Consider the following 24,097-nt stretch of genomic DNA (forward strand, 5'->3'; position numbering starts at 1 on the left):
TAAATTATTCTCACACATAAATTTGACATTTCTTATTTATTATGTGAACAATTAAAATAATTCTGACGATTGAAGTAAGCAGAAATGAATGGATGTCAGTATTACTTTTAATTGACAAAAAGGAACATGTAACAAATTGAAAGGTGAAAAGTGATAGAGCACATCACTGTTTCAAAAGACTGAAAGTGATTATACAAACAGTGCAAATATAGCCATCACTATAATATTGGTTTGAATTTGAAATACTCTCACACACATACAGTAGAAGATGACAGCAGATATGCAGTAAATGTATTATTCTTTCAAATCAAAAACAGTTACCACAGAACAAATGACGAATGTCAATCTGGCCCTTGATACTAAGACTGCTGGTTTTGTTTTGTACCTGAAGGTTAAAGGATTGATTAATGCCCAGAGGTTTAACCTGCATCGTGCCATACTGAATGCCATCCTGATTAGTGGGGGAGACCATGGCATTGTACTATGGTGCTCAATGGCCAGATTTGAGTATCCCTGCCCATAGCTCATAGAGTATTCAAATGGTAAATGGTAAATGTCTGCATTTATATAGCACCTTTATCCAAAGCGCTGTACAATTAATGCTTCTCATTCACACACACACACACACACACACTCGCTCTCTCTCACTCTCTCTCACTCACTCACTCACTCACAGCAATTGTCTTACCTCATCATCTATTCACATTTGAGGTTGGAGGAATTTCCAATAGAAGCTAATGAGCACTTAATTGTTTTCTACACCCAAACTAATACTTGTGACGGTCCACTAGTCCAGGGGTGCCCAATCATGTGCCATAAAGAGCCAAGAGTATGCAGATTTTCATTCCAGCCAGAGAGGAGGGGACTAGTGAAATCAGCTGCTGTAGTGACTCTTGACCCTCCTCACATGATTGGGCACCTCTGCACTAGAACATCAAAGCAAATTCAGCTGTGGGCAACAAAATGTAACCGGTGATAGGAGCATTTATCACATGATGCAATTAGACTAATCATTAATTAGTCGCAGGTGAGAATTAAGTCAAGGTTTGGGGTTAACGTTTCAGCAAAACTGTTAATCTAGACTTGAATCTATATATTGATCCTGTCATATTCAAGGAAACAAAAAGATAAAGGTTTTTTTTTAAGCTGTCTGTGCATGTGTAATGCTTGCTTCTCTCGGCAATACACATATAACTGGAAATACAGATTTCTAAAGTGAGAGAAAGTTCCTAGAACAGAAACTACTGTTCTTGTACTAGCTCACAAAAAGCCTAGCAAAAGTGGTCTGACCCTGAAATGTCTGGTTTCCCCCTAAATAGGAGGGAAGAGAGTTTCAAATTAAGCTTTGTACTTAGACAATAAAACTCCCATTAGTGGTATGTTGATTTTAACACAGCATCTGCTGGTTTCCGTTGTTACTCAGCAACCCCGGTTCAGCATGATGGTCTGTAGCAATCAAATATTTAATAGAACTATAAACGCATTGGGAAATTGATTGACAATGCAGTCGACACAACATCGCTGTGGGACATAATGAGATTCTTTTCATATTACGATGAAGCAGGGGAAGTTTGTCCTGAGTAAAGCCAGAGTCCTTTCAGCTCATAGGCATGTAAACAGAACAGGGACATTGAGTGCCCAAGAATTGCATAGCTTTACGAAGCTCTTGAGCTCTAGAACTACTCCAGTGTATCTGGCCTCCACCGATCTTTGAAAAGTGATATTATCCTGTTGTGTGCATTGGCAATGAAATGCAGAATGTAGATTAAAAAAAGACATTGAACTTGGATAATACCATGTTAAAATGGCATAGTTGATTTGTCTTCTTTTTTTGTGCTGTGGTCTTGGCCTCTTCTCCACGAGAAATTGAACATGAAAGTTAAAAAGTCCAGAAAAGGGGAAACCTGGCCCACAAGGCCTGTCGTGCTGCTGACCCTCTTCTGATGAGCAGTTTTATGATTAATATATCTCCCCTGGTGTCACAGGTCTAAATTGGTCTGATTAGAGGAAAAATGAAAGCTAGAAGTGTTATTGTCATATTTTAAATGCTTAGAGCCAGCAGTGTTATTGTCATTTTAAATGGTAAGAGCAGGAATTGAGAATTACTGATACTGAAAAAACATGACCCAGAGAGTTTCGAATTTCTTAGAAATGGACTCATTTGTAGAATAAAACAACACTGGTTATATGCTCACAATTGTGCAGAATGAAACCTTTCACAGTGCTCAAGACTCCTGTGGAGCTTAATATACAGTTGTCACTTGATTTAACTCATTTTAATGTCTGTTTGCATTAAACAGTAACTATCATTTCAGTTTCTTCAAACGCTGCGTATTTCTTTGAATGGTAACAGCTACTGTGAATCTGGCCTTACTCTGATAAGCAGTAAAGGACACACTTTTGGTATTGTCACACTGTTCAAATGATTTCTGAGAAATTGTTTTGGTGTAATTGTTTCCTGTTGTTTCTGTACACAGGAAACGGAACCACACAATATTGGCGTGGTGACAATTCTGGTTTAAGTCAAGAGCAGCTGAAACAGGAATTAAATTTAATTTAATTTAATTGCCTTAACACATCTTCTATATAAACGGTATGATTCCATATTTTAAATGGTTCATTGTTATTAGAATGTTCACAAGAGGAATGGAAAATTGTGCATCAGAGTGGGTTCAATTTAAAACCTACTCCTTGAAATGTGGCCAAATGTGTGCTTGGCTATTGACACTCATTGTACAGCATAGCACAGAAGCTGGAGGAATCATCCTTCCAGAACTGGAACACCAAGAATTACGGACATTTTGATTCAGTCTGGACCTCAAGAGGTTAAACCCTATTATTATGTGTACATACACACACACCGCCAAATGTATACCCTCATGGAAAGGGTGATGAGGAAATGTAATCACAGCCAAGCTGTTTAAGAATCTGTTCATGGTCAACTGATACTTACAACTCATCTCTGATCCTAAAAATATATTGCTTCTTATTTCTTACCAAATTAATTTCTACAACCACCAATTTTGGAAAGCTTGCTAAGAAATGAAGAACTTGTTTTTAAAGATGAGAATAAAACATATTTCTCTGAAGATGCCTTCAAGCAGAGACAATATCTTCAATCAAATGAACCAGTCCGATTTTCTGCCAGCCAGGCACTGTTCAACACTTTTTCCACATTGATTATTATGAATGTGGCATGTAGAGACAAATCACTTAGAGGATTTGTTGTCATAGAGTTCCCATTATTTGGCAACAGTAATGAACAAGTTGGTGTTACTTTTAAACACTGTGCAGAAGGAAGGGATCAATTGGACCAAATTATGAAATGGTCCTTTTCTATAATGAAAAGGAAGACCAACGTTTCCTCACAAACTCCGTTGATCATGAAGAATTTGTAAAGGCTTCTGGTGATCAAATGTGAACTGGAACCAAGCTCCACATTAAACTCTCTGGAGATGCAGAAGGTCCTGCCCAGCTCTTTGGCTCTGCCTGGGGAAAGGTCATGACTTGACCGTGTCACCTGGAGGTCTTCACCTGGCTGGCCCCTGGCATGTACAGGTACCTCCAGATGGCGTAGTAGTGGGTGCCAGCGCCCAGGGCGACGAAGAGATGCCAGATGGCATGAGCGAAGGGGATGAGACCGTCACTTTTAAAGAAAACTGCTCCAAGGCTGTAAAACGCTCCACCTATAGCCAGCTCAAACAGGCCATCTCTGTCGTGCTGGAATGAAAAACCGACACTTCCATTTAGGATCTTTAAAACCGTGCATTCTTATTAGTAACCCATTTACATTTACAGTGTTATCATGGAGCTGGATTTATTGCCAGGATAGCTCAATTGAAGTAAGGAAATCAAACGTCAGACAGATGCTGGTGTTTGCTAAGAATGGTATTAACCATTGCTGACCTACAGTACTCAAGACATGGACTCCCAGGCTGGTAACTATCGCTTCTGATATACAGTAGCTGAACAACTAGAGTCCTTTGTCAGGCTAACTAAAGTTCTGGGTCTTTAGCTCTTCAGCAGTTGGAGTAGACTCCCAGACTAACAACCTTACGATGTGCCATAATGATGGGAATCTTACCATTGAAAGAACAACTAATGCAGGAACGGCTGCCATTGTTGTGTAGAATATAAACTCTACGATCTTAAACCTGAGGGTCAACAAAGAAATCAAATTCAGAAGAAACCCAGGCTACCGTTTCACACATTGACAGTGTTTTGCTTTGTGTCTATTCATCTGCATATACACTAACTGAGCACTTTATTAGGTATACCTGTACACCAGCTTGTTAATGCAAATATTTAATCAGCCAATCATGTGGCAGCACACAACGTGCCAAACCTCTTAAGTGGATAGGCTACAGCAGCAGAAGACCAATACGTCTAATAAATACTAATAAAGTACTCACTAAGTGTTTATAATAATAAAGTATTATTAACTATGATCTGAGTTATCTGTATAGTGCCGTTTACTGGTTAAGCAGCTACCAGCTGTTACAAAACACAGGTTGAGCTGGTCAAACCATGTCAAGTTGGGAGCTGGTCTGAACAGGTCAACCAGCTACCAGCTGTTTCAAAATCTAGCTTGAGCAGTTTTTTTGAGCAGGGAATCGCTCTGCTATCTGTCCAGTCCACAACATGGATGGACACCCGACCATAGTGAATCAGGAATGGTTGGCGCTTACCTCTCGTGAAAGAAGACGACGTATACTGTGCCCACGCACGCCATGATCCACACCACCCAGCGCATGTGCCAGGCCCATGGACCCAGCTCTCTCAGGTTGAGCCTGGATAAACAAAGGGAGGCCAGAGATGGGGTCACACCATAACTGCAAACAATACTGTGTGAGGAAAACCGAATTACAAGGGTGTTCTGAATATCCGGCGTGGTTTTACATTTAAAATTTGTGCATGAGCTGAGCTGAGAGTCTACAGTAGTGTTTTCCAGTTTGCCACCATTTTGGGGAAAGCTAGAGGGGAATTCTGAATGGTATATTTATGCGTTATGGAACGAGAACCAGTGGTATATCGTGAATATTGGCACAGCTAGCGGGGTGGTCAGCCACGGCACGTAGTGGAGTTCCGTTACACCCCCTAGCTGTGCCCTTGCGGCAGCAACAATAACCCCTTTCAAACAAATAATATAAAAGAAAATTTGAAATACACTATTATCAAGATTTTGCTATGGTATTGCTACTTGGTTTATCTGATTATTTTACAAGGGTTCACTTTAGCACTTGGAACCATACTTCCCTTTGCACTTTGAACTTTTTTCTTTGATGCTCTGGATAAGAGCGTCAGCCAAATGACTCTAATGCAATATAATGTAATTCATATACAGCTGTGAAATATATGTATTGCTACATTTAAAAAAGGATATTTTGCAAAGAAAAAGGTGCAGTACTTTCCATTTCAGGAAGGGATATAACCAATGAACTGTTCTCTGTTCATGGATACAATTAGGAAAGACAAACATCTGGCAAAATAAAGCTGTCATGAAGTTGAGCAACATGAGGAGAATGAATGAGAGCCGAATGGACAGTCCTCAGTATTTGGAGGCATGCACATGCAGCCTGCACTCACCAGGGGGCGTAGGAGGCCGCGATGAAGAAGTAGATGGCTATTCTGTCACACATGTGGACGCGCTGCTCAACTGTCCTGTCAGGACAAGAAATACAATTTGTGGCCAAGACTCGAGCTTCACAGAATGGCTTCTTCAGCAGTCTGCCGTCCTGTTCATGTGTCGTTTCAAACCATATAAACCCCGAACCAGTTAGACGCTACTGACAGTGAACAGTTCACATAGTTTCATTCTTTTCATAAAACAACTGACAGAAAACATTCACCAGACGCTAAAGATAAATATTATTTTAGAGGAAGGTTCATGCCCCATGTTCAATTCCCAAGGCAGGAGTTTCTGTGGGAGATACTATATTTAAATTTCTGCAGAAGGCCTAAATTTCCCTTGTATAATATTTAGGTCGCGCTAGCCCATTGTGCATGCTACCAATGGCTGTGTAAATATTATCATCAATAAACAACACAAATGTCAGACATTATTTTACTGCCAATTATTTTGTTGTGGTTCATGTCTGGGTCATGACTCTTTGATCTTAAAAAAAAGAATATATGGACAAAAAGAACATAGTGTATTTTTCCCCCTGAGTTTCGCCTCTTTGCATAAGAAAGAGTCCTGTGCTAACACAACCACTGCTATAGTATGCTATGCAATTAAGCACTTATATTTACCTTAATAATATTTGCTAAGCAAACACCTTTAAGGTTTGTTTCAACTGTTCTTGTTTACGGGTTGGTAGATTTTTCTGGTTACTTGTTGCCACTGTATGGAGGTTTCAATGATCAGCTCAGTGCTCATGTTAGTATTCATGTAAATTCTGATCTACTTTATTTTCCCACTCATATGTCACCTGAAGGTTACAAACGTGTCTCTGCAAAGAACTTCAATGTGCAGACAGAACTAACATCACACAGAACGCTGGCATGCAGGAATGGAACATGAAATAACAAGCCCAGATAAGCTAAGGATACCATCACCTAATGGAACTTGCTCGGGCAGAATGGACTTGAATGTTCTGGAGAGTGTTAAACGGTTCCTGTCTGGCAGGTCTATATCCAGTTAAATTCCTGGGAAAATGTTTTTGTTGCATATTCCAAGAATTTATGCAGCAGCTGTTTAAAGGTCACTGGGTGACAACAGCAAAACATACTCTCTGATGCATCTTTTTAAGTACGCTTTTCTTTTTTCCAGTGAACTCTCATTACTTTCAGGATCCATTCAGACATTTCAGCTCAGTAAGTCTGAGGCTCATTTTACAGAAAAGGCCCTTCCCTTTCCCTTTTAAAAAAAGAGTAACTATTGAGAGGAAGCCTGTGTTTGTTTATACTGTGAGCACTCTGACTGGAAGTTTCAACTCTGGGAGGGTCAGTTGACTGTTACCTACTTATTATACCACAAATCTGATGATGTTGAAACAGATGTTATCTCACCAATAGTAAAGACGGGGAGATTTACTCTATTACCAAAAACCTACCATGCTCCAAACCTAGTTTCCAAACAGACACATCTGTATTTTCCTGCCTGTGTATATTAGATTTTTCAACGTATAACGAGAATGATATTCATTTCATACATTTCACAGTTCATACATTTATAGTACAATGCACTATAAATATGTTGACTGCACTATAAAATGAAATGTGAGTATATTCAACTGACAGGCTGCTCAGACTTCCAACTCATCTAGATAATGACAGGCTCAGGTTCAGGCGTCTGCTTAGTGTATCACAATGCACTTTGTCCTCAATTCTGAGATAGGTAAGCAGGTTTTACCTATTGCCTTCTTGCTCAACATTTTTCAATTTAATCCAGGTTTGCAAAGAGGTATTAAAGGTCTGGCTCCTGAAAACATAATACCCATTTTTAATTAAGGACAGAGCGCATTGTGGCAAGATTGAACAGTTTAATTTAAATGCATTTTAGTTTTTTCTTACATGACAGCATGTGCTTGATGGATTAAACATAGCTTAATTCCATGATTTAAAGTTGAAGACAATGTGGTTTGGTGTGAATTAAAAACTATAAATACTATAGCCTACTGGTTCACAAACTGCCATTTTAGGAGCAGTACCAACATTGATTAGTACATACTGTATGATATTAGTTTAAACCTCCCAGAATGAGCTCTTTAGGGCCAACAAATTCTATTCATCTGGAGAAAGGGTCGTGATCTATTTAGACTGAAGCTGAATAAACAGGAAATTACAAATCCTTTCCATGAATCTTTTTGTTTTGCGTGGAACTGAGATAGTCGTGTGGCGTTGTATGAAACAACGTCACATTAACATGCACCGACATGCTTTCACAAACACAAGTGGCATTTACAGAGTTACGCCTTCTTAATAATGGCTCAGTGTATCCTGCGAGTGACTCCACTCAACCCGTTTCTGTAAATGTTAGGAGAACAACCCCATCCTAATTTCTAGCCTTCAACTGGCATGTTTATTCAGCGCTTCCATGGCAGACATTTACACGCCACCTACACCTGATATGGAGCAACTTTAAAGGTACAATCGGTAATTTCGGACCTCTGACAGTCAAAAGAGGGATAGCAGCAACAAACACCTTCAAATCACAACACTTTATCCCTCCCCCTTCTCTGTAAACTCGCTGACGTTGAAACACCGTGGCAATTAGAACCAATTTTCAACCAAAGAGCTTGAATTATGGTACAGTTATGCACTGTTTTGGTACAGTGTTGGGCCCTCAACTGTATATTTTGAAACCCGAATTTAAGAACTTTTAACACAGGCAGAGGGTGAGTGTCAGTGAGCCTTTTTCAATGATAGGAAGGGATTTACAATGGTCTTGTAACAATGTGTGAACACAATCTTACCTATTGTACCATTAACCTATTTGAAATGTGGGCTCTAACTGTATTATAGGGAGGTGAGTGCAGTCCCAATAAGCAGGCATTCTGTCTGTGGCCTGAGGCCAGGGTGATTCACTGAAACTGACTGTGCTCGTCTGAAAATGGCGTGCAGGGGAGGGGGTTGTGTTTATGCGTGGGTTGTCATTTCTGAGAATCCTCATCAGTAAAAAATGTTCAGCCTCACCCCAAACAAGTACCTGGGTCGGTCTTACTATCCAGACACACATCACAATCACACAGCTACAATGAAATCTACAGTGTTTCAAAGGACGTTTGGGGTGTTTTGAAGAGAACCACGGCGCTATTGGGCTAACCAAAAGAGATAGTCCATCAGTGAGGGTACACATTACAAAAGTGCTGTGTACTTGGTGAATCCAAATAAATACTAACTATAAGGCAGGCTTTGATATGGAAGTTAAATAACAGCTGTGGGAAATTGGGGATAATCAGTGCACTGCCCTTGGTTGTACGAGTGTTGATGTATAATTATGACACTTTGTAACTATGTACAGCAACTACTTTGCAACTGAATGCAGCTCTCTGGTGAAAGTATCCAGATGGATTGTGTGGGACTGTGTCAGAAAAAAGATATATATATATATATATATATATATATATTTTAAATTCCGGACACTGTCCCACATGCTAATGAGAGCATTAGTGTGTGCGAACCTTACTCGTTAAGTAAACTGTCTAAACTGAGAACATTTCCTGCTATTTCTTTTCATGTTGAATTCCCAGCAATTTTTAGAATACGTACCTGAGGTGGCTTATTTTCCACGAGACGGTATGGAATACTGTGGACATGGTGAAAAGTCCAGACAAACCAAAGCCGTAGATCCACGCGGTGACGGTCTCCCATTGGTCTTCGGAAAGGAAGTACAAGAAGGAACCACCAAGGATGCTGGGAATTATCCACAGCTGGCCAGAGACACAGAAAAGATTTTAAGCGAGGTCTTACCCGTAAACTCAAATTGATTGGAGGCTATGATCAGAGTGAAATTTACTGTGGAAAGGCTTTGTGTTGTTCAAATAAGAAAGACTACATAGAAATACATAGCTGTGTCAGTGCTGAAGGATGCCAGAAATGTTGAACTGTTTACCCTAGGGGCCATGTTTGTATTACCCAGGCTAATTATTGATGTGAGAGATAAAAATTAATGAGAAGGGCGCTCTCTGATCATTGCCTCCGCCCAAGAGGAATCAATAGTCTGTGTGTGTGTGGGGGGCTGGGGGGACAGGGAAAGAGAGGGATGGGCCCTGTGGCAGCCTGTGGTCCAGATTAGAGTCGAAGCTCAGTGTCAGATTCTCTCCATCTGTCACGCTTTCCATCTGATCAAACGTTACCGGTCGCACAATCACAGTGCTCAGACCATCGCCGATCTCTCTGTCTCCGTCTGCCAATAGCAACTGACCCTGCCAATAGCAACTGTAGCAACTGAGCAATGTACAAACACCAAATGTACCACAACACATATTCCATATCTCCTGTGTATATTTAACTCAACATGCAGTGATGTTGATATTGAATGTTTCTGATGGACAGCTCACTTATTCCTTGAGTGAAGAGTGTCGTGTGACATTGTGTGGCGAGAGCCTTTTTTACTGCGCTCTCCTTGCTTTCGTGTGACAGATCTCCGCAATGCTCCTATGTTTACATCATTAATGCAATGCCTGTAGGTGTTTAACACATCCACCCTGCTGTTAAACTGGGCATGCCAGATGTGCTTCAGTAATATGGCAGATTAGGCTGGGCTGGGTGTTATCAGAGCCAGCATACCCCGCCACACACAAGCACAATCCTAAAATGGTTGACAGCTGTTAACTTTCAGAAGTATCCTAATGTAACAAATGCCTCCATGCCATCCATTTTAATGCCGGTTGGTCATAATATCTTCTGGAAATATCTAAAATATCCTTCATGGCACAGAAACCAGTCTGGACCTCACACATAAAACCCAAAATAATATTAAAAAAAACTCCAAAACCAGTGAAGCATTATTTCATGATATATGTGGAAAAATCTCAAGGGTGGTCTCCTTCCATAGGCAGCCTAATTTAGTTTTGGATATCAGTAAGCATGAGGCAGACCTGTACAGTGAGACGGCATTTGATACAAAGAAATAATATTGTGCTAAAATAAATATGCATGTACTATATTAAATAGCATTATTGTGCAACTAAATCTTTTGGTTAGTAGCACTTGCTACTATCAAGAAAAGTAATCATACAACACTGAGAAGATGGGAAATCTTGGAAAGACATCAGCTCAGCCAAAAGCCAGGAAAAGCCTGAAACCTTTTCATACACCCCCAACTCCCCAATTTTGTGTTGAAGCTGGGAAAATGCTAAGCCATTTGTTTCACCGTCTCCGTGTTTCTGTTGCGATGTGGTGTCGCTGTACAATTTGTTCCCTGCCGGCCCAGGGTGGCTCAGCAGATTGGGAGCTGGAGGGCTGGTGCGATTCGAAACGGAGTGAGAAAATGAGGGCCAACACTCACCGCGTGCGTGGCACAGTTAGCGGCATGCTCATACTCCGTGGGCCGGTACCGCTTATCTGACGACACTCTGTCATTCATGAACCTAAAGGGGAAAAAACACACTCTTCACTTGTGATGTTTTTACAGTTGCGTATAAGATATAAATAAGACATGAGAAATATTTATTTCTCTGGGGAACAGAGTAATGATTACATTACATTATTGGCATTTGGCAGACCCTCTTATCCAGAGCGACGTACAACAAAGTGTATACCCATAACCAGGGATAAGTTCGCTGAAAGACCCTAGAGGGAAGTACAATTTCAACTGCTACCTGTACAACAAAGATAAGGACGAGGGCCAATTTTATTTATTTTTATTTATTTATTTTTTTTGAACAAAGAAACAAACAAACAGAGCAAAAGTGACCAAAGTTAACTATCCAAACACTGCTTACCTAGCCAACTAAAAATACCAATACACAAAGCAAGTCACAGAGACAACAATTAAGGTTCACAGGGAGGTAGGGAGGGATGGGGAGAGGTGCTGCTTGAAGAGGTGTGTCTTCAGCTTGCGCTTGAAGGTGGGGAGAGATTCTACAGTTCTGACCTCAACGGGGAGTTCGTTCCACCACCGTGGAGCCAGAACAGACAGTAGTCGTGAGCGTGAGTGTGGTGGAGGTTCGGAGAGGGGGAGGTGCCAAGCGGCCTGTGGAGGCTGAATGAAGAGGTCTGGCAGGGGTGTAGGGTCTGATGATTTTTTGTAGATAAGCTGGGGAAGACCCCTTAACTGCTTGGAAGGCTAGCACCAATGTTTTGAATTTGATGCGAGCCATGACAGGCAGCCAGTGGAGGGAAGTAAGCAGGGGGGTGACGTGTGAGTATTTGGGAAGGTTGAAGACCAGACGAGCTGCTGCATTCTGGATGAGTTGGAGGGGTCTGATGGCGGACGCTGGGAGGCCAGCCAAGAGGGAATTGCAGTAGTCCAGGCGGGACAGAACCATCGCTTGGATCAGGAGCTGGGTCGAGTAGGGGGTGAGAAAGGGGCGGATTCTCCGTATGTTGTATAGGAAGAACCTGCAAGACCGGGTCACCGCCGCAATGTTCTTGGAAAGGGACAGTCTGCTGTCCATCACCATGCCGAGGTTCCTTGCACTGGGTGACGGCGTGGTATCCCCGAGGGAAATGGAGAGATCCAGATGGGGAGAGGTATTAGCAGGGATGAATATCATTTCAGTCTTGCCTGGGTTGAGCTTTAGATGGTGTTTGTCCATCCAGCTCTGGATGTCCCTCAGGCAAGCAGAGATACGGGCTGAAACCTGCGTATCAGACGGCGGGAACGAGACGAAGAGTTGGGTATCGTCCGCGTAGCAGTGGTAGGATAGCCCATGTGTCACAGGGCCAAGGGAGCGAGTGTAAAGAGAAAAAAGAAGCGGGCCAAGGACTGAGCCCTGGGGAACTCCTGTGAGGGGCCGAGGTGTTGATACCGAACCAGCCCAGGCAACCTGGAAGGAGCGACCAGAGAGGTAGGACTCAATCCAGTCCAGGGCTCTGCCACAGATGCCCGTTGCTGACAGGGCAGACAGGAGGATGGAGTGATCCACAGTGTCGAAGGCAGGAGAGAGATCTAGAAGAATGAGGACAGAGGAGAGGGAGGCTGCTCGTGTGGCATGGAGTGACTCACTGACGGAGAGGAGCGCAGTCTCAGTCGAGTGGCCCGATCTGAAGCCAGACTGATGGGGGTCTAGCAGGTTGTTGTTAGAAAAGAAAGAAGAAAGTTGAGTAGAAGCGGCTCGTTCTATAGTTTTAGAAAGGAAAGGAAGAAGAGATACCGGGTGGTAGTTCTGGATGATGGAGAGATCCAGAGTAGGCTTTTTTAGCAGCGGAGTGATGTGGGCCCTCTTGGAGGATGCCGGAAAACAGCCGGAAGACAGGGAGGAGTTGAATGTCAGGTGTGATAGTTTGGAGAAGAGAAGAGGGGATAGGGTCAAGGGCACAGGTTGTAGGGCGGTGGCAGAGCAGGAGTTGAGAAACATCAGAGTCTGTAAGGGGGGAGAAAGTGGAAAAGGAAGGGATGGGCCTAGAGCGGGGGAAGGGCACAGTGAGGGGGGGCGGTGGTTGTAAACCACCAATGATTCATTGGGATGGCATTTAACAATCCTCTATTTAACTTCATAGCATATCTTTGAAACCCAGTATCCTCACTGTGTTTAGAGTGAAATACATTCCACTGCGTTCTTCCATGTTGTTTGAGGTTAGTTGTTGTAAGGCAGTTGTTAGTATGTCCAGCAAGGCATTCAGTGTTACCGGGGTGATCAATGTTTCTGAGGGATTCAAGGAGACCAAGCATATTGTAACAGACAATTATATTATGGCCTTTGATGTAGAATAAAATACAAAATTCCTTACTACTGGGAGCGTGTTGCAATTATATTACTCTTACATTCATGATATCGCTTCATTATCTGTGTAGGCATGTCTGAAAAGCTTAAGCTCTTCAGTCTGAATTTGTACTGAGATTCTTTTAAGTAATCGAGATATGGATGGGGAAAAATCACATCAGTGCACCCCTAGTTCCAACCACAATCACAATCCCAGATTTCGAACAAGCTGTTAACATCTCTAAATGAGAGCCTCTGAAGCCACATTATGCCAGAAGTTGTTATACATGAAGAATAAACATCTCATATTCACATTATATGCAAGTAATTACATAAAGAGAGATAAAAATATAAATATATATATACACATACATAATTAACTGATGAAATTCAAGACTGAGGTGAATCAACGGGTTCTGAATTGGTGGACAGCTGGCCATGACAACTAACCATTTGGTAGATAATTAAATATTCAAATACCAAGACAATGATAATGACCCAAATCTGTTAATACATTGAATGGAAAAATTATGAAAGAACTTAAACACATAATTAGGAGTCTTTGATCAGCTAATAATATGTGACCTCATTTTACGTAATTGTTTGCAATATAGCATTACATTACTGGCATTTGGCAGATGCTCTTATCCAGAGCAACGTACAGTTGATTAGACTAAGCAGGAGACAATCCTCCCCTGGAGCAATGCAGGCCTTGCTCAAGGGCCCAACGGCTGTGCGGATCTTACTGTGGCTACACCGGGATTAGAACCACCGACCTTGTGTGTCCCAGTCTTTTACCTGAACCACTACGCTACAGGCCGCCCATGATAAGCACAATATGAGCTTGTTAAAATTCTGAAATTGTACAATTGCGATTGTAGTTGAAATGAAAACAAGCATATGGTGGCCCCCCAGGATCGAGTTTGAGAGCCACTGCTCATGCGCAGGGATGGGCATCTGTTTCTGGATTTCAGACCAACTTCTGCTATTATTTATTTAATTAGGCTAGTCATGATAGCTACAATCCATGATATAAACAGCAGCTGATATATGTTCTGGCTCAATCAGGTCTCAATCAGTTCCAGTCTAATGTACAAATCCTGCATACACACCAGCCCTCCAAGACTTTGAGTTTCCCATCCCTGTGTGTCGAGTGTGTATTTTATTTTATTCATTTTTTACTTTTATTCATTCAGTTCAAGATTCCATTCACTAGTTCATTATAGGCATTATAGGGCTATGTGGATCAGCTGTTGGTCAGTGTCTTGGAGACTGTTAATTAGTCATTGAGAGCAGCTGTTGTGTATTTTTCTCTTGTCCAATCAAGGTGTGGATGCTGGCTTTAAAAGAGGCAAGAAATTGCAGATTTTCTTGACTTTATCTTGAGAAGCACTGTTCAGGGCCCTGTTTCCAATACATTGCTTAAACAATCTAGGAAAATTTGATGTGCCTTGTGTCGAATTATCTGATTAATTAAAATGTTTTCTTTATGATTGGAAATGGTACTCCAACTCTTTTCTGATCAGCCGGGGTTTAAGAACTACTGCCACACACACGTCCTGAACCAAGAAAGTCTTACTGGACAATTGACCAGTCCCCAATATTTCTTATCAGGTGGATGGGCTGGACAGGACAGTGTTGTTTTTCTTAAACTTTATCTCAATGCAGGTTACACTCCTTGTCCTTCGCTTTGTCTCTGATTTAATTATCTACCAAGTGCTTAGAATTTGTGGCCATGTGTCCACATTTTCACAAATTGATTTACCTCTGTAATTTGATCAGTTAAAAAATTCTGTAACCTTTTTGTTTGCAATATAGCACAATGAGAACATGGAACATTTATTCTTCAAACATAGCTGCCTCTGACATAATGCATTTTAAGAGGGTACATAATCCATAAAAAACATGGAGTACCTAATTACAAGAGATTAACAGCTTGTTAAAAATTTACAGCTCTGGTTGGAGTGGAAACCAACATACACAGTGGTCCTCCGGGACCAGTTTGAGAATGTGCAATCAACTTCTGACATGCTTGGGAACGTTGAAATATTGTACACTTAACCAAAGCACCTACTGTAATATGACTGACTAAAGTCTGTGGGTCAGCACAACCTATGCACTACAACAGATCGGATAATACAATTATCCAACCTGTTATTACAATGAGTTCATTGTGTGGCTCCTGTTTAGTCAGGGATTGAGAGGATAATATTCTAGCCTTGGACCATATTTAAAACTTTTCCAGATTTCATATGGAATTCTTCATGTTTTAAGCCACGAGGTTCAGATCACGAGGCATGCAGAATCCTGTTTAACATTTTTTGCCATAAGATATTTGCTATAAACAAAGGATCTTTCTTTAAGTATTTAAAAGCATTTCATATATATACTGTGAGCTTGTGAAAGCCCTTGTATATGGCTACTCCAGTAAATCATTGTAATCCATATCACGTTATTGCATTTTGCAGTGTTTTACAGCTTCTTGGAAACAGCTGGCTACCATGACCTAATCCAGCCTGGAATTCAAAGGCCTTTTATAGCAGGCTGATGCGCTGGAGCTTGAGCAATGATGTCGCCGTAGCCATGCCAACAGGAGGCTGGGGGATTTTCTCATTATTTTCTGCTAAATGTGGAAGCATTCCTGTTTGTCCTATATGACATCAGCACGGAATCTGGACATCTCTTTACACAAATCCTGGCTTACGTAAAGGGATCGAACGCTTGGGTCGGACACAAAATCCCGTTCTGTAAGCTGTTTCCTGTCATTTCTAATACTGGCAAATAATTGAAACTGAATTCTATTCAAAACTTCAATTAATTAAAGGTATACTTCATCATTTTTTAAATTGTCCCATAGTTGTGAGCTGTGGTTACTTTGTATTGAGCAGTGAATATAGACTGTAGATACAGTGCATAGGTAATTGGACAGTGACACAATAAGTCTGGTTTTAGCTCTGTACACATTAAATTTCAAATGAAACAAATATGAGGTTATAAAGTACAGATGCTTTAAGACGAAAGATTAACAGTTCTGGGTAAACACCCCATTTTGATTGGGGCTAGCACTAAAAACAGGTGAAAATTTCTTATTTTGCGGGGTGTGGCATTTATGGAATAGAACATCCACCACGGAGTGGGTTTGCATTACATGTGAACTTTTTAAATTATTTTTTAAAGATCCTCTATTTTAGTTGGGTGTTTTCTGTGCATCCTTTATTTTCACCTATGTACATATGTCTTAAACAGGGACATGACACCCCCTATACTTTCTAGGGGAGAAAAAGTAATTAGATAATCTATTATAATCTATAATAAAGCCATCATATTTCTTTTTCGAAAGCAAATCCATTCAGTGAATGTCTTCAGCAAGTGAAATGCATGTTCAATTGGATTCAGGATGGGTGATTGATTGGCCAGTCAAGAATATTAATCTTTTCCACTTTTGGCCCTGAAAGACTTTGTTGCTTGCTTTAACAGTGTGTTTGGAGTCATTGTCCCGCTGAAGGGTTTTGAGGCATTTGGTTGGATCTGAGCAGATAAGATGTTTTTGTACACTTCAGAACTTATCCTGCTGCTGCCGTCAGCATTCACATTATCAATGAAGATAGTGAGTGAGCCAGTTCTAGTGGCAGCCACACCTGCCCAAGCTATAACACCATGTTTCACAGATGAGAGGGCTGCTTTGGATCATGAGCTGTTCCTTTCTTTCTCCACACCTTCCTCTTTCCATCACTCGTCTCATCTGTCCATAAGAGTTTGTTCCAGAACCGTTTTTAAATGTACTTTTCAGCACCAGGCCATTCTGTTCTTGTGGTTCACCAGTGGTTTGCATCTTGCAACAAACCCTCTGATATTATGCTGGTGTAGTGTTTTCTTTATTTGTAGTCTTCAAAACATCTATGCCCACATCCTGGAGAGATGTTGGACAGCTGAAAATATAGTTTTTCTTGTGCTTAATTAATGATGCTAAGACACACAGCTGGCCAAGAATTTCTCCCCTAAAATGGGGAGATGATGTATGAAATGGCCATATTGGATCACCCAGTATGGATGTAAATACCCTAATTAAAGCTGACCGTCTGCAATGTAACCATAAATTCATGGTTTTCTTTAAAATTCAGATCCAAAACAACAAAAATTGTGTCACTTTGATTCTCGTGATTCTTCCAACAAGAGACAAGAGCTGAATAAACCATCCATCCATCCATCCATTATCTTAACCCGCTTATCCCAAACAGGGTCGCAGGGGGGCTGGAGCCTATCCCACCATACATTGGGCGAAAGACAGGAATACACCCTGGACAGGTCGCCAGTCCATCGCAGGGCACACACACCATTCACTCACACACTCATACCTATGGGCAATTTAGACTCTCCAATCAGCCTAACCTGCATGTCTTTGGACTGTGGGAGGAAAGCGGAGTACCCGGAGGAAACCCACGCAGACACAGGGAGAACATGCAAGCTCTGCACAGAGAGGCCCCGGCCGACGGGGATTCGAAACCAGGACCTCCTTGCTGTGAGGCAGCAGTGCTACCCACTGCACCATCCGTGCCGCCCCCCCTGAATAAAACCAAACTTCGCAAAATAATAATAATACAATATGGAATACAGATAATAATGGTGCTAAATATTTGTAAAATATTTGCTATTGGTTAATATAGTCAGTCTGAAGTATGTGGGCTATTTCCACACAGTCCAGCTAAATCTGTGGTATCTCAAAAACAGCCACATTTGAAATTAAAATGATTTTCACAAGGGGTAAAAATAGAAACATAAAAAGAAAGTCCAGGTGTCCAAGTGCAGGGTTAGCCATCTGTGAGTTATTTAAACATGCTAATAAAAACCAAAGAATTTCATGCAGAAGGAAAAGGTTAACCAAGTGAACAAAACTGGCAGAGCGTGTGAATTGCCACTGCTGTTGTGTTAGCCTACACTGTTGATGTCATGACATTATATTAGCTAAACTTAACAACACAAATAATAATGAAAAAGCACAGAGTTTAGGAGGAGCTCTACACAGGAAACAATGAACAATGGAATGTCCTGTTGCACACTGAGAGTCTTTCAGCTGGAAATTAGATGGCACACAAAGATTTTTAACAATGCTCTGATCTGCAGACACACTGTGGTACAGTATTTTACCAAAACTCTTACTAAAACTGCACACCGTTTGTTCATTAATTAGACAAGCATGTATTGCAGTCATTGCTGCATTCATTAGATGTACAGCTCACGACCCAGTATAATCCTTGGTAATAAGAATCCACCCCATTTTCTTTGCAGGGATAAGTACACATAGAAATTGGAGAGGAGATCCACATTACATTACATTACATTAATGGCATTTGGCAGACGCTCTTATCCAGAGCAACGTACAGTTGATTAGACTAAGCAGGAGACACAGTCCTCTCCTGGAGCAATGCAGGGTTAAGGGCCTTGCTCAAGGGCCCAATGGCTGTGCGGATTTTATTGTGGATCCACTGACCTTGCGGGTCCCAGACATTTACCTTAACCACTACGCTACATGGCTATACCTCCAGGTATCACAACTCTTTCCCTCCCCAGCATCTCAGCTTGCTTACAAGCTTGCCTCAAGATGGATGACTGAAGCTCAATTTAGCTAAAAATTTTGAATTAGGCTCACAATAAGGTTTCGAATTTATCAGGCAGCTAAAGGGACAAGAGATGTTCGAAGGGTCATTAGACCCTACCAGACCTCTCTGTCTTATCATGTGGGGCATCTGGTTTGTTTGTTTTTTCTCTTTTTGTTTCGATATTTTTTTGACCAGTCACTTTTCATGTGTAGCAAAGGACATTATGTGTACATATAGAGGCATCCGATGCTGGCTTTACAATGCTGGACAGGGGCATTTGAGGGTTTGTGGCCTAAAGCAAGAAATGACAGGTAACTTAACAGGTATATTAAAAGCCAGTGTTTTCCACACAGATGATGAAGCAGTTTACATCCTTGCTAGCGGCTGCATATAAAAATGCTGGGCAGGCCCAGATGTTCCTTCTTTTTGCTACCATGGTGAGAAGAGAACTCTGATCTTTTGGCAAGAATTTCAGTGATAAGACTGCTGAATTTGCTGATGTTTGAAGAGGAACAGTAGCTAACATGACGCAACATGGAAGTCTGAGGGAGAGACCTCAACTAGAGGCTAATGTGGCCAGAAGCACATGCTCCATGACTGTCCATGTATTAGTGTGAGATGCAAGGCAAAACAGACAAGCAACTCTGAATGCAAGGACTGCAAATGTGAATCTAGGGTGAAATCAGCCAGTTTCAAGAACAGTCCAAACTTTAGACAGGTATTCTCAAATAACTCCAAATAAGTTTGCACTGTGATGGACAAGCACAGTAACACAGGCTGTACATACAGTAACACATTAATTTCTAGTGTTTATTTACAATTCTAAACCATTCTATCAGTTTTTATAGGGTGCCAGAACATTTTTCCACAAGTAATATACAGCAGTAATATACACTCAGTGAGCACTTTATTGGGTATTAATTACACTGATTTGTTATACTTCTACTGCTGTAGCCAGTCCACTTAGCGTTATGATGCATTTTGTGTTCAGAGATGCAACTCAACAAACAGCATTGTACATGCCTATTTCTCTTCATGAAATGGACCTCCCTCTTTGAAAAGTCGCACATTAGTCAGTTACTGTCAGCTTATCACCTGCAACAGTAGCCAGATGTCCCTCGCTGTACTACAGAGACTGATCATCTGATCACAGCTTGCACTCACTGAGGCTCTCCTGCTAGCCCTACCTCCAAACGCATACAACTTTGTCAAAACTATGTCCAAATTGTCTTAGAGAGGGAGGTACTATGATCTAAATAAGAGGGCAATTTGAAAAAGTTAAGGTGGTTTAAGGTGGTCCTAAGAACTACAAATAATACAACATGCCAAAAAACAGGCCTATTCCACTGTCAGTAGCTCACGGTGTCAACATGTGAAAACTTGTACTGGGATTTCCATGTTCTAAGCACACGCCTCACAAGTTAGCAGATATCCTTATGTAAAATCAAGCACTCCATTCCTGTGACCTTTGGAATTTTGTCCTAGCAACTGCTTCCCTTTATCTCCTTTAAAAAGATGATATGCCTATGTATATTGATGAGGAATGAACAAGAATAATATTGCTCATAATAATCAATTACAAACATTGATTAATTACTTTGCAAACTGTAAGTCTACTCAGTGGCCAACTGTTAACGCTAATGTGGTGTCCCTTAAAAATATCCTGAGAAAAATACATAATTATCTAAAATACATGTGGTTCTATGACACTTTGTCATTTCTGGTACATATGCTAGAATATATGGGCAAGTTAAAAATAAAGATTCTCATGTCATGTTAATGTTTATAATTAATCATTTTATATAGCATGTGCTGTTTTTCTTAATGTGTTTAAGGCAGAACTCAATGTTTATGAAATGACTGAATGTGTTCTCTTACTCCAAAACAAGTATTTTATCTGCCAAGTATCTGTCCCTTTAATAACCCCCTCTCATGCTTGTGACTGAAGGAAGCAAAGTTCACCTTCTTTCACTAATAATCAAAGTGGGAGACCATTTTCTGTCAACTTCGTCTTTTTAGTATGTCATTCTAATAACCCCACACTTTCCTGAGTTTCTTTGTTGCCTTAAATTAGATCTTGCTTGCTTGGTGTTCTAGTTGCTGAACAAACCAATTTTGTAGAATAATTTTAAGAAAAGGGGTGGCTAATTCCTACACAGTGTTAATACATTTGATGATGCACCTTTTGGAGTGCTACAGCAAAGGGTCTGTTTTTGATTTTTAATAAATTTGCAAAAAAACTCTAAAAACACGTTTTCACTTTGTCATTATGGGTTATTGAGTATAGATTGATGGGCAAAATTGGCAATTTTATCCATTAAAAATTAAATCTACAACACGATAAAGTGTGCAGAAACTAAAGCCATTGTATATCCATGGTAATAGCACAGAGCTGTAAAATCCAAAGTATTCTATGACGGGTTTATAAGCCTTCCTGTACACTGTACTGCTTAGGGTGAGGGAAGGGTGCTACAGAAATGATCAATGTATGATCATCTCTTCGTTTGTCACCAAGAGCAGGCATATTTCATTAAATCATTTTACTATAGCCTATTCTGCAGAATAAACTGGGTGTTTTTTCTACATTGGTCTGCCCTTTTCTCACTTTGAGCACCTGCCCCTCAAAACGTCTCTCCATGACCCTGTCCAAGTGAATAAATATAGACAATCAAATTAGGCCTATATCATTACTTGTAAACAAAACATTTTATATTGCAAAAGAAAATGTATTATGTTATTAGTGCCTCCAGTTTCCACAAGACTCCCAACAACAAACGCACACACAAATGTTGCCCCAGAGATATCTCGTTGTTTGGTTTACCTCACGAGTACTTGCCAACAAATCCCATGACAGTCTCGATTCCTCTTTGTATTAACTAATGCAAAGCAAATATTTTTTATCAATTAAAATGTGCTCGTCACATTTAGAGCTCAAATATGCTTTAGCTGAATCATGCAGAAATGTAAATGTTTCTATAAAAGGGAATCGTCATTTTAATTAATTAAGCGTTGGGAATTGTGCTGCTGGAAAACGATTTATTCGTTTGATTTTCTTAAAACTACACCAGTCTCTGAAGTAATCATTTCAGGTGTGTAATATTAACGAAAGGACTAATAAAAACACATTTATAAGAGCTGCTGTAACCTAACCTAATTAGTTACAGTAGAAAGCACGTCCACCCAGCTCGTTCTTCCTCTCAATGTCCAGACTGTAGCCTAGTTTAAGCACCATTCTCACCAGATCAGCTCCCAACATCTAGTGATTTCCATTCATAACTCGCTCAGCTTTATGCTTCACTCATATGATTTTCACACATTCCAAACAATTGGGTCTACATTGTAGTATTAAATTTAGCACGTGAAAGTATTAGTGTAGATATTTCGTGATAAATTAATCTACTCCGAAAATATGCATACCACAAAGTATTACCTTCCATACTTGGTCTTCTTAAAGTCCATATTGTTGACGGTATTTCGACATTTTATCACATTTGTCCCAATGCTTCCCAACTCCGGATGTTCCCGCTACAGTAAGTGCAAGAGAGGTGTTGAGATACTCTTCAACTTTGTGCGTCCCAGACTACTTGAAAATAACAAAAGCGAAAACAGTCCCCAATGTACATACATGCCACATTAATCCCCGATCCGTGACCCTGCTGGAATAAGCAAAACGGGCATTGCTGTTTTAAATCCGCTCCCAACGTTTGAGCCAACGATAGTGAACATTGTTCTTTAAACGACAGCCATCCTAACGCCACAAGGAAATGCCTTGTCCAAGGCAGTATCACTCACGACACTGACAACTGTGAGCAATATAGGCTGAACATTTCAACACCGATAATCTACCACGTGCAGACAACTGAGAACAGAAAACAAGGTCTCGTGTCTCGTGCATAATACGTCTAATAGGGTTTTTTTTCCATCGATTTAAAATCGATGGTTATTTAATTGACGACAAGTATTTGTTTTGAGTAAGTAAAATAAAATAAAGTTTGGAAATATGAACGGCTGTTTTTGAATGGAATCGTTTCAAGTGATGTTTAAATGCAACAGTCTTAAAACTTTCAGATTAAATTTAGAGAACGCCATTAAATATGCATATCCACTCTGTGATCACTTTGGTAGCCATGTACACCAGCTTGTTAATGGAAATGAATAATGGAAATTAATCAGCCAATCATGTGGCAGCAAATAAATGCATGAAAGAATGCAGACTGGTCAAGAGGTTCTGATTGAGTAACTAATTGAGTATCTCAGAAACTGCTGATCTCCTGGGATTTTCATGCACAACAGTCTCTAGAGTTTTGCAGAGAATGGTGCGAAAAAACAAAAAACATCCAGTAAGCAGCAGTTCTGCTGGCAGAAATGTGTTGTTAATGAGGTTGTTAAGAGGTTAGAGGAGAAGGGCCAGACTGGTCGAAGCTGACAGGAAGGTGACAGTAATGCAAATTACCATGCATTACAGCAATGGTAGCATCTCTGAACACATAATGTGTCAAACATCTAAGTGGATAGGCCAAAGCAGCAGAAGATATAATAAGTTTAAGAAATAAGTCTAATAAATACTTAATAAAGTGCTCACTGAGTTTATGCCGTTCTATGACCACTGTTGCTTCAGCAGAGGCTAATTACCTTGAACCATGTTGCACGGTCCTTTACCTGGCCACAACCACATACATCTATCCTAGGCTAGATGTAGGATCAGGGTGATTTTTATAAAGCCTGCGAATATCAGTGGTCTTCATTTGTAACAAAGTGAAATGAAGAAATGGCACACATTAAGGAGTTGCCTACCTGATGAATAACCTCTGTCTTGTTCCTCAATAAAGTGGCCTTTAAACTATAATGTTCCCCATTCACTATCAATCACCTTTACAAAGCTTAAAACACGCAGACACCTTTTTGGATCAAATGGTGTTTCCCTAACAGCAAATACAAAACCGTGGCTCTGTATCAGCACATTACAGACTCAAAGAAATGTCTCTCCAGTACAGTTTTTTTACAAGACAATGAGTTCACTGCTGTCAGAAGAGAGAAGCTATTTCACTATGTCCCTGTTTCCCTTCATGTCCCCGCTGAATAGTTTATTTTGCCCATATCAATCAGAGCCCTCATCTCAAGCCAAGTCAAACCATGAGCTGTACAATAACATGTGCATGAGCTTGGCCAGCACAAATATGAGAAGAA

At 40.6% G+C, this 24,097-nt stretch overlaps 1 protein-coding gene across 2 annotated transcripts; it reads right to left on the reverse strand.

Moving 5' to 3' along the window:
- Positions 1-21: 21 nt before the first annotated feature.
- Positions 22-22,696, reverse strand: LOC133115030 (monocyte to macrophage differentiation factor 2-like). 2 transcript variants are annotated; one of them, XM_061224738.1, is made up of 8 exons: positions 22,536-22,696; positions 22,341-22,435; positions 10,955-11,036; positions 9,214-9,374; positions 5,587-5,661; positions 4,689-4,790; positions 4,085-4,154; positions 22-3,720 (listed from the first exon to the last, which is right to left on the reverse strand). In XM_061224738.1, the coding sequence occupies exons 1-8, from the start codon at positions 22,542-22,544 to the stop codon at positions 3,517-3,519; spliced, it is 798 nt and encodes a 265-aa protein (XP_061080722.1). In that variant the 5' UTR covers positions 22,545-22,696; the 3' UTR covers positions 22-3,516. The 2 variants fall into 2 exon arrangements, with proteins under 2 accessions (XP_061080722.1, XP_061080723.1); XM_061224739.1 differs by having other exon boundaries at positions 22,341-22,696.
- Between the last annotated feature and the right edge of the window lie 1,401 nt (positions 22,697-24,097).

Source organism: Conger conger, chromosome 16 (genome assembly GCF_963514075.1).
Source record: "Conger conger chromosome 16, fConCon1.1, whole genome shotgun sequence".
NCBI classification, from domain to species: Eukaryota; Metazoa; Chordata; class Actinopteri; order Anguilliformes; family Congridae; genus Conger; species Conger conger.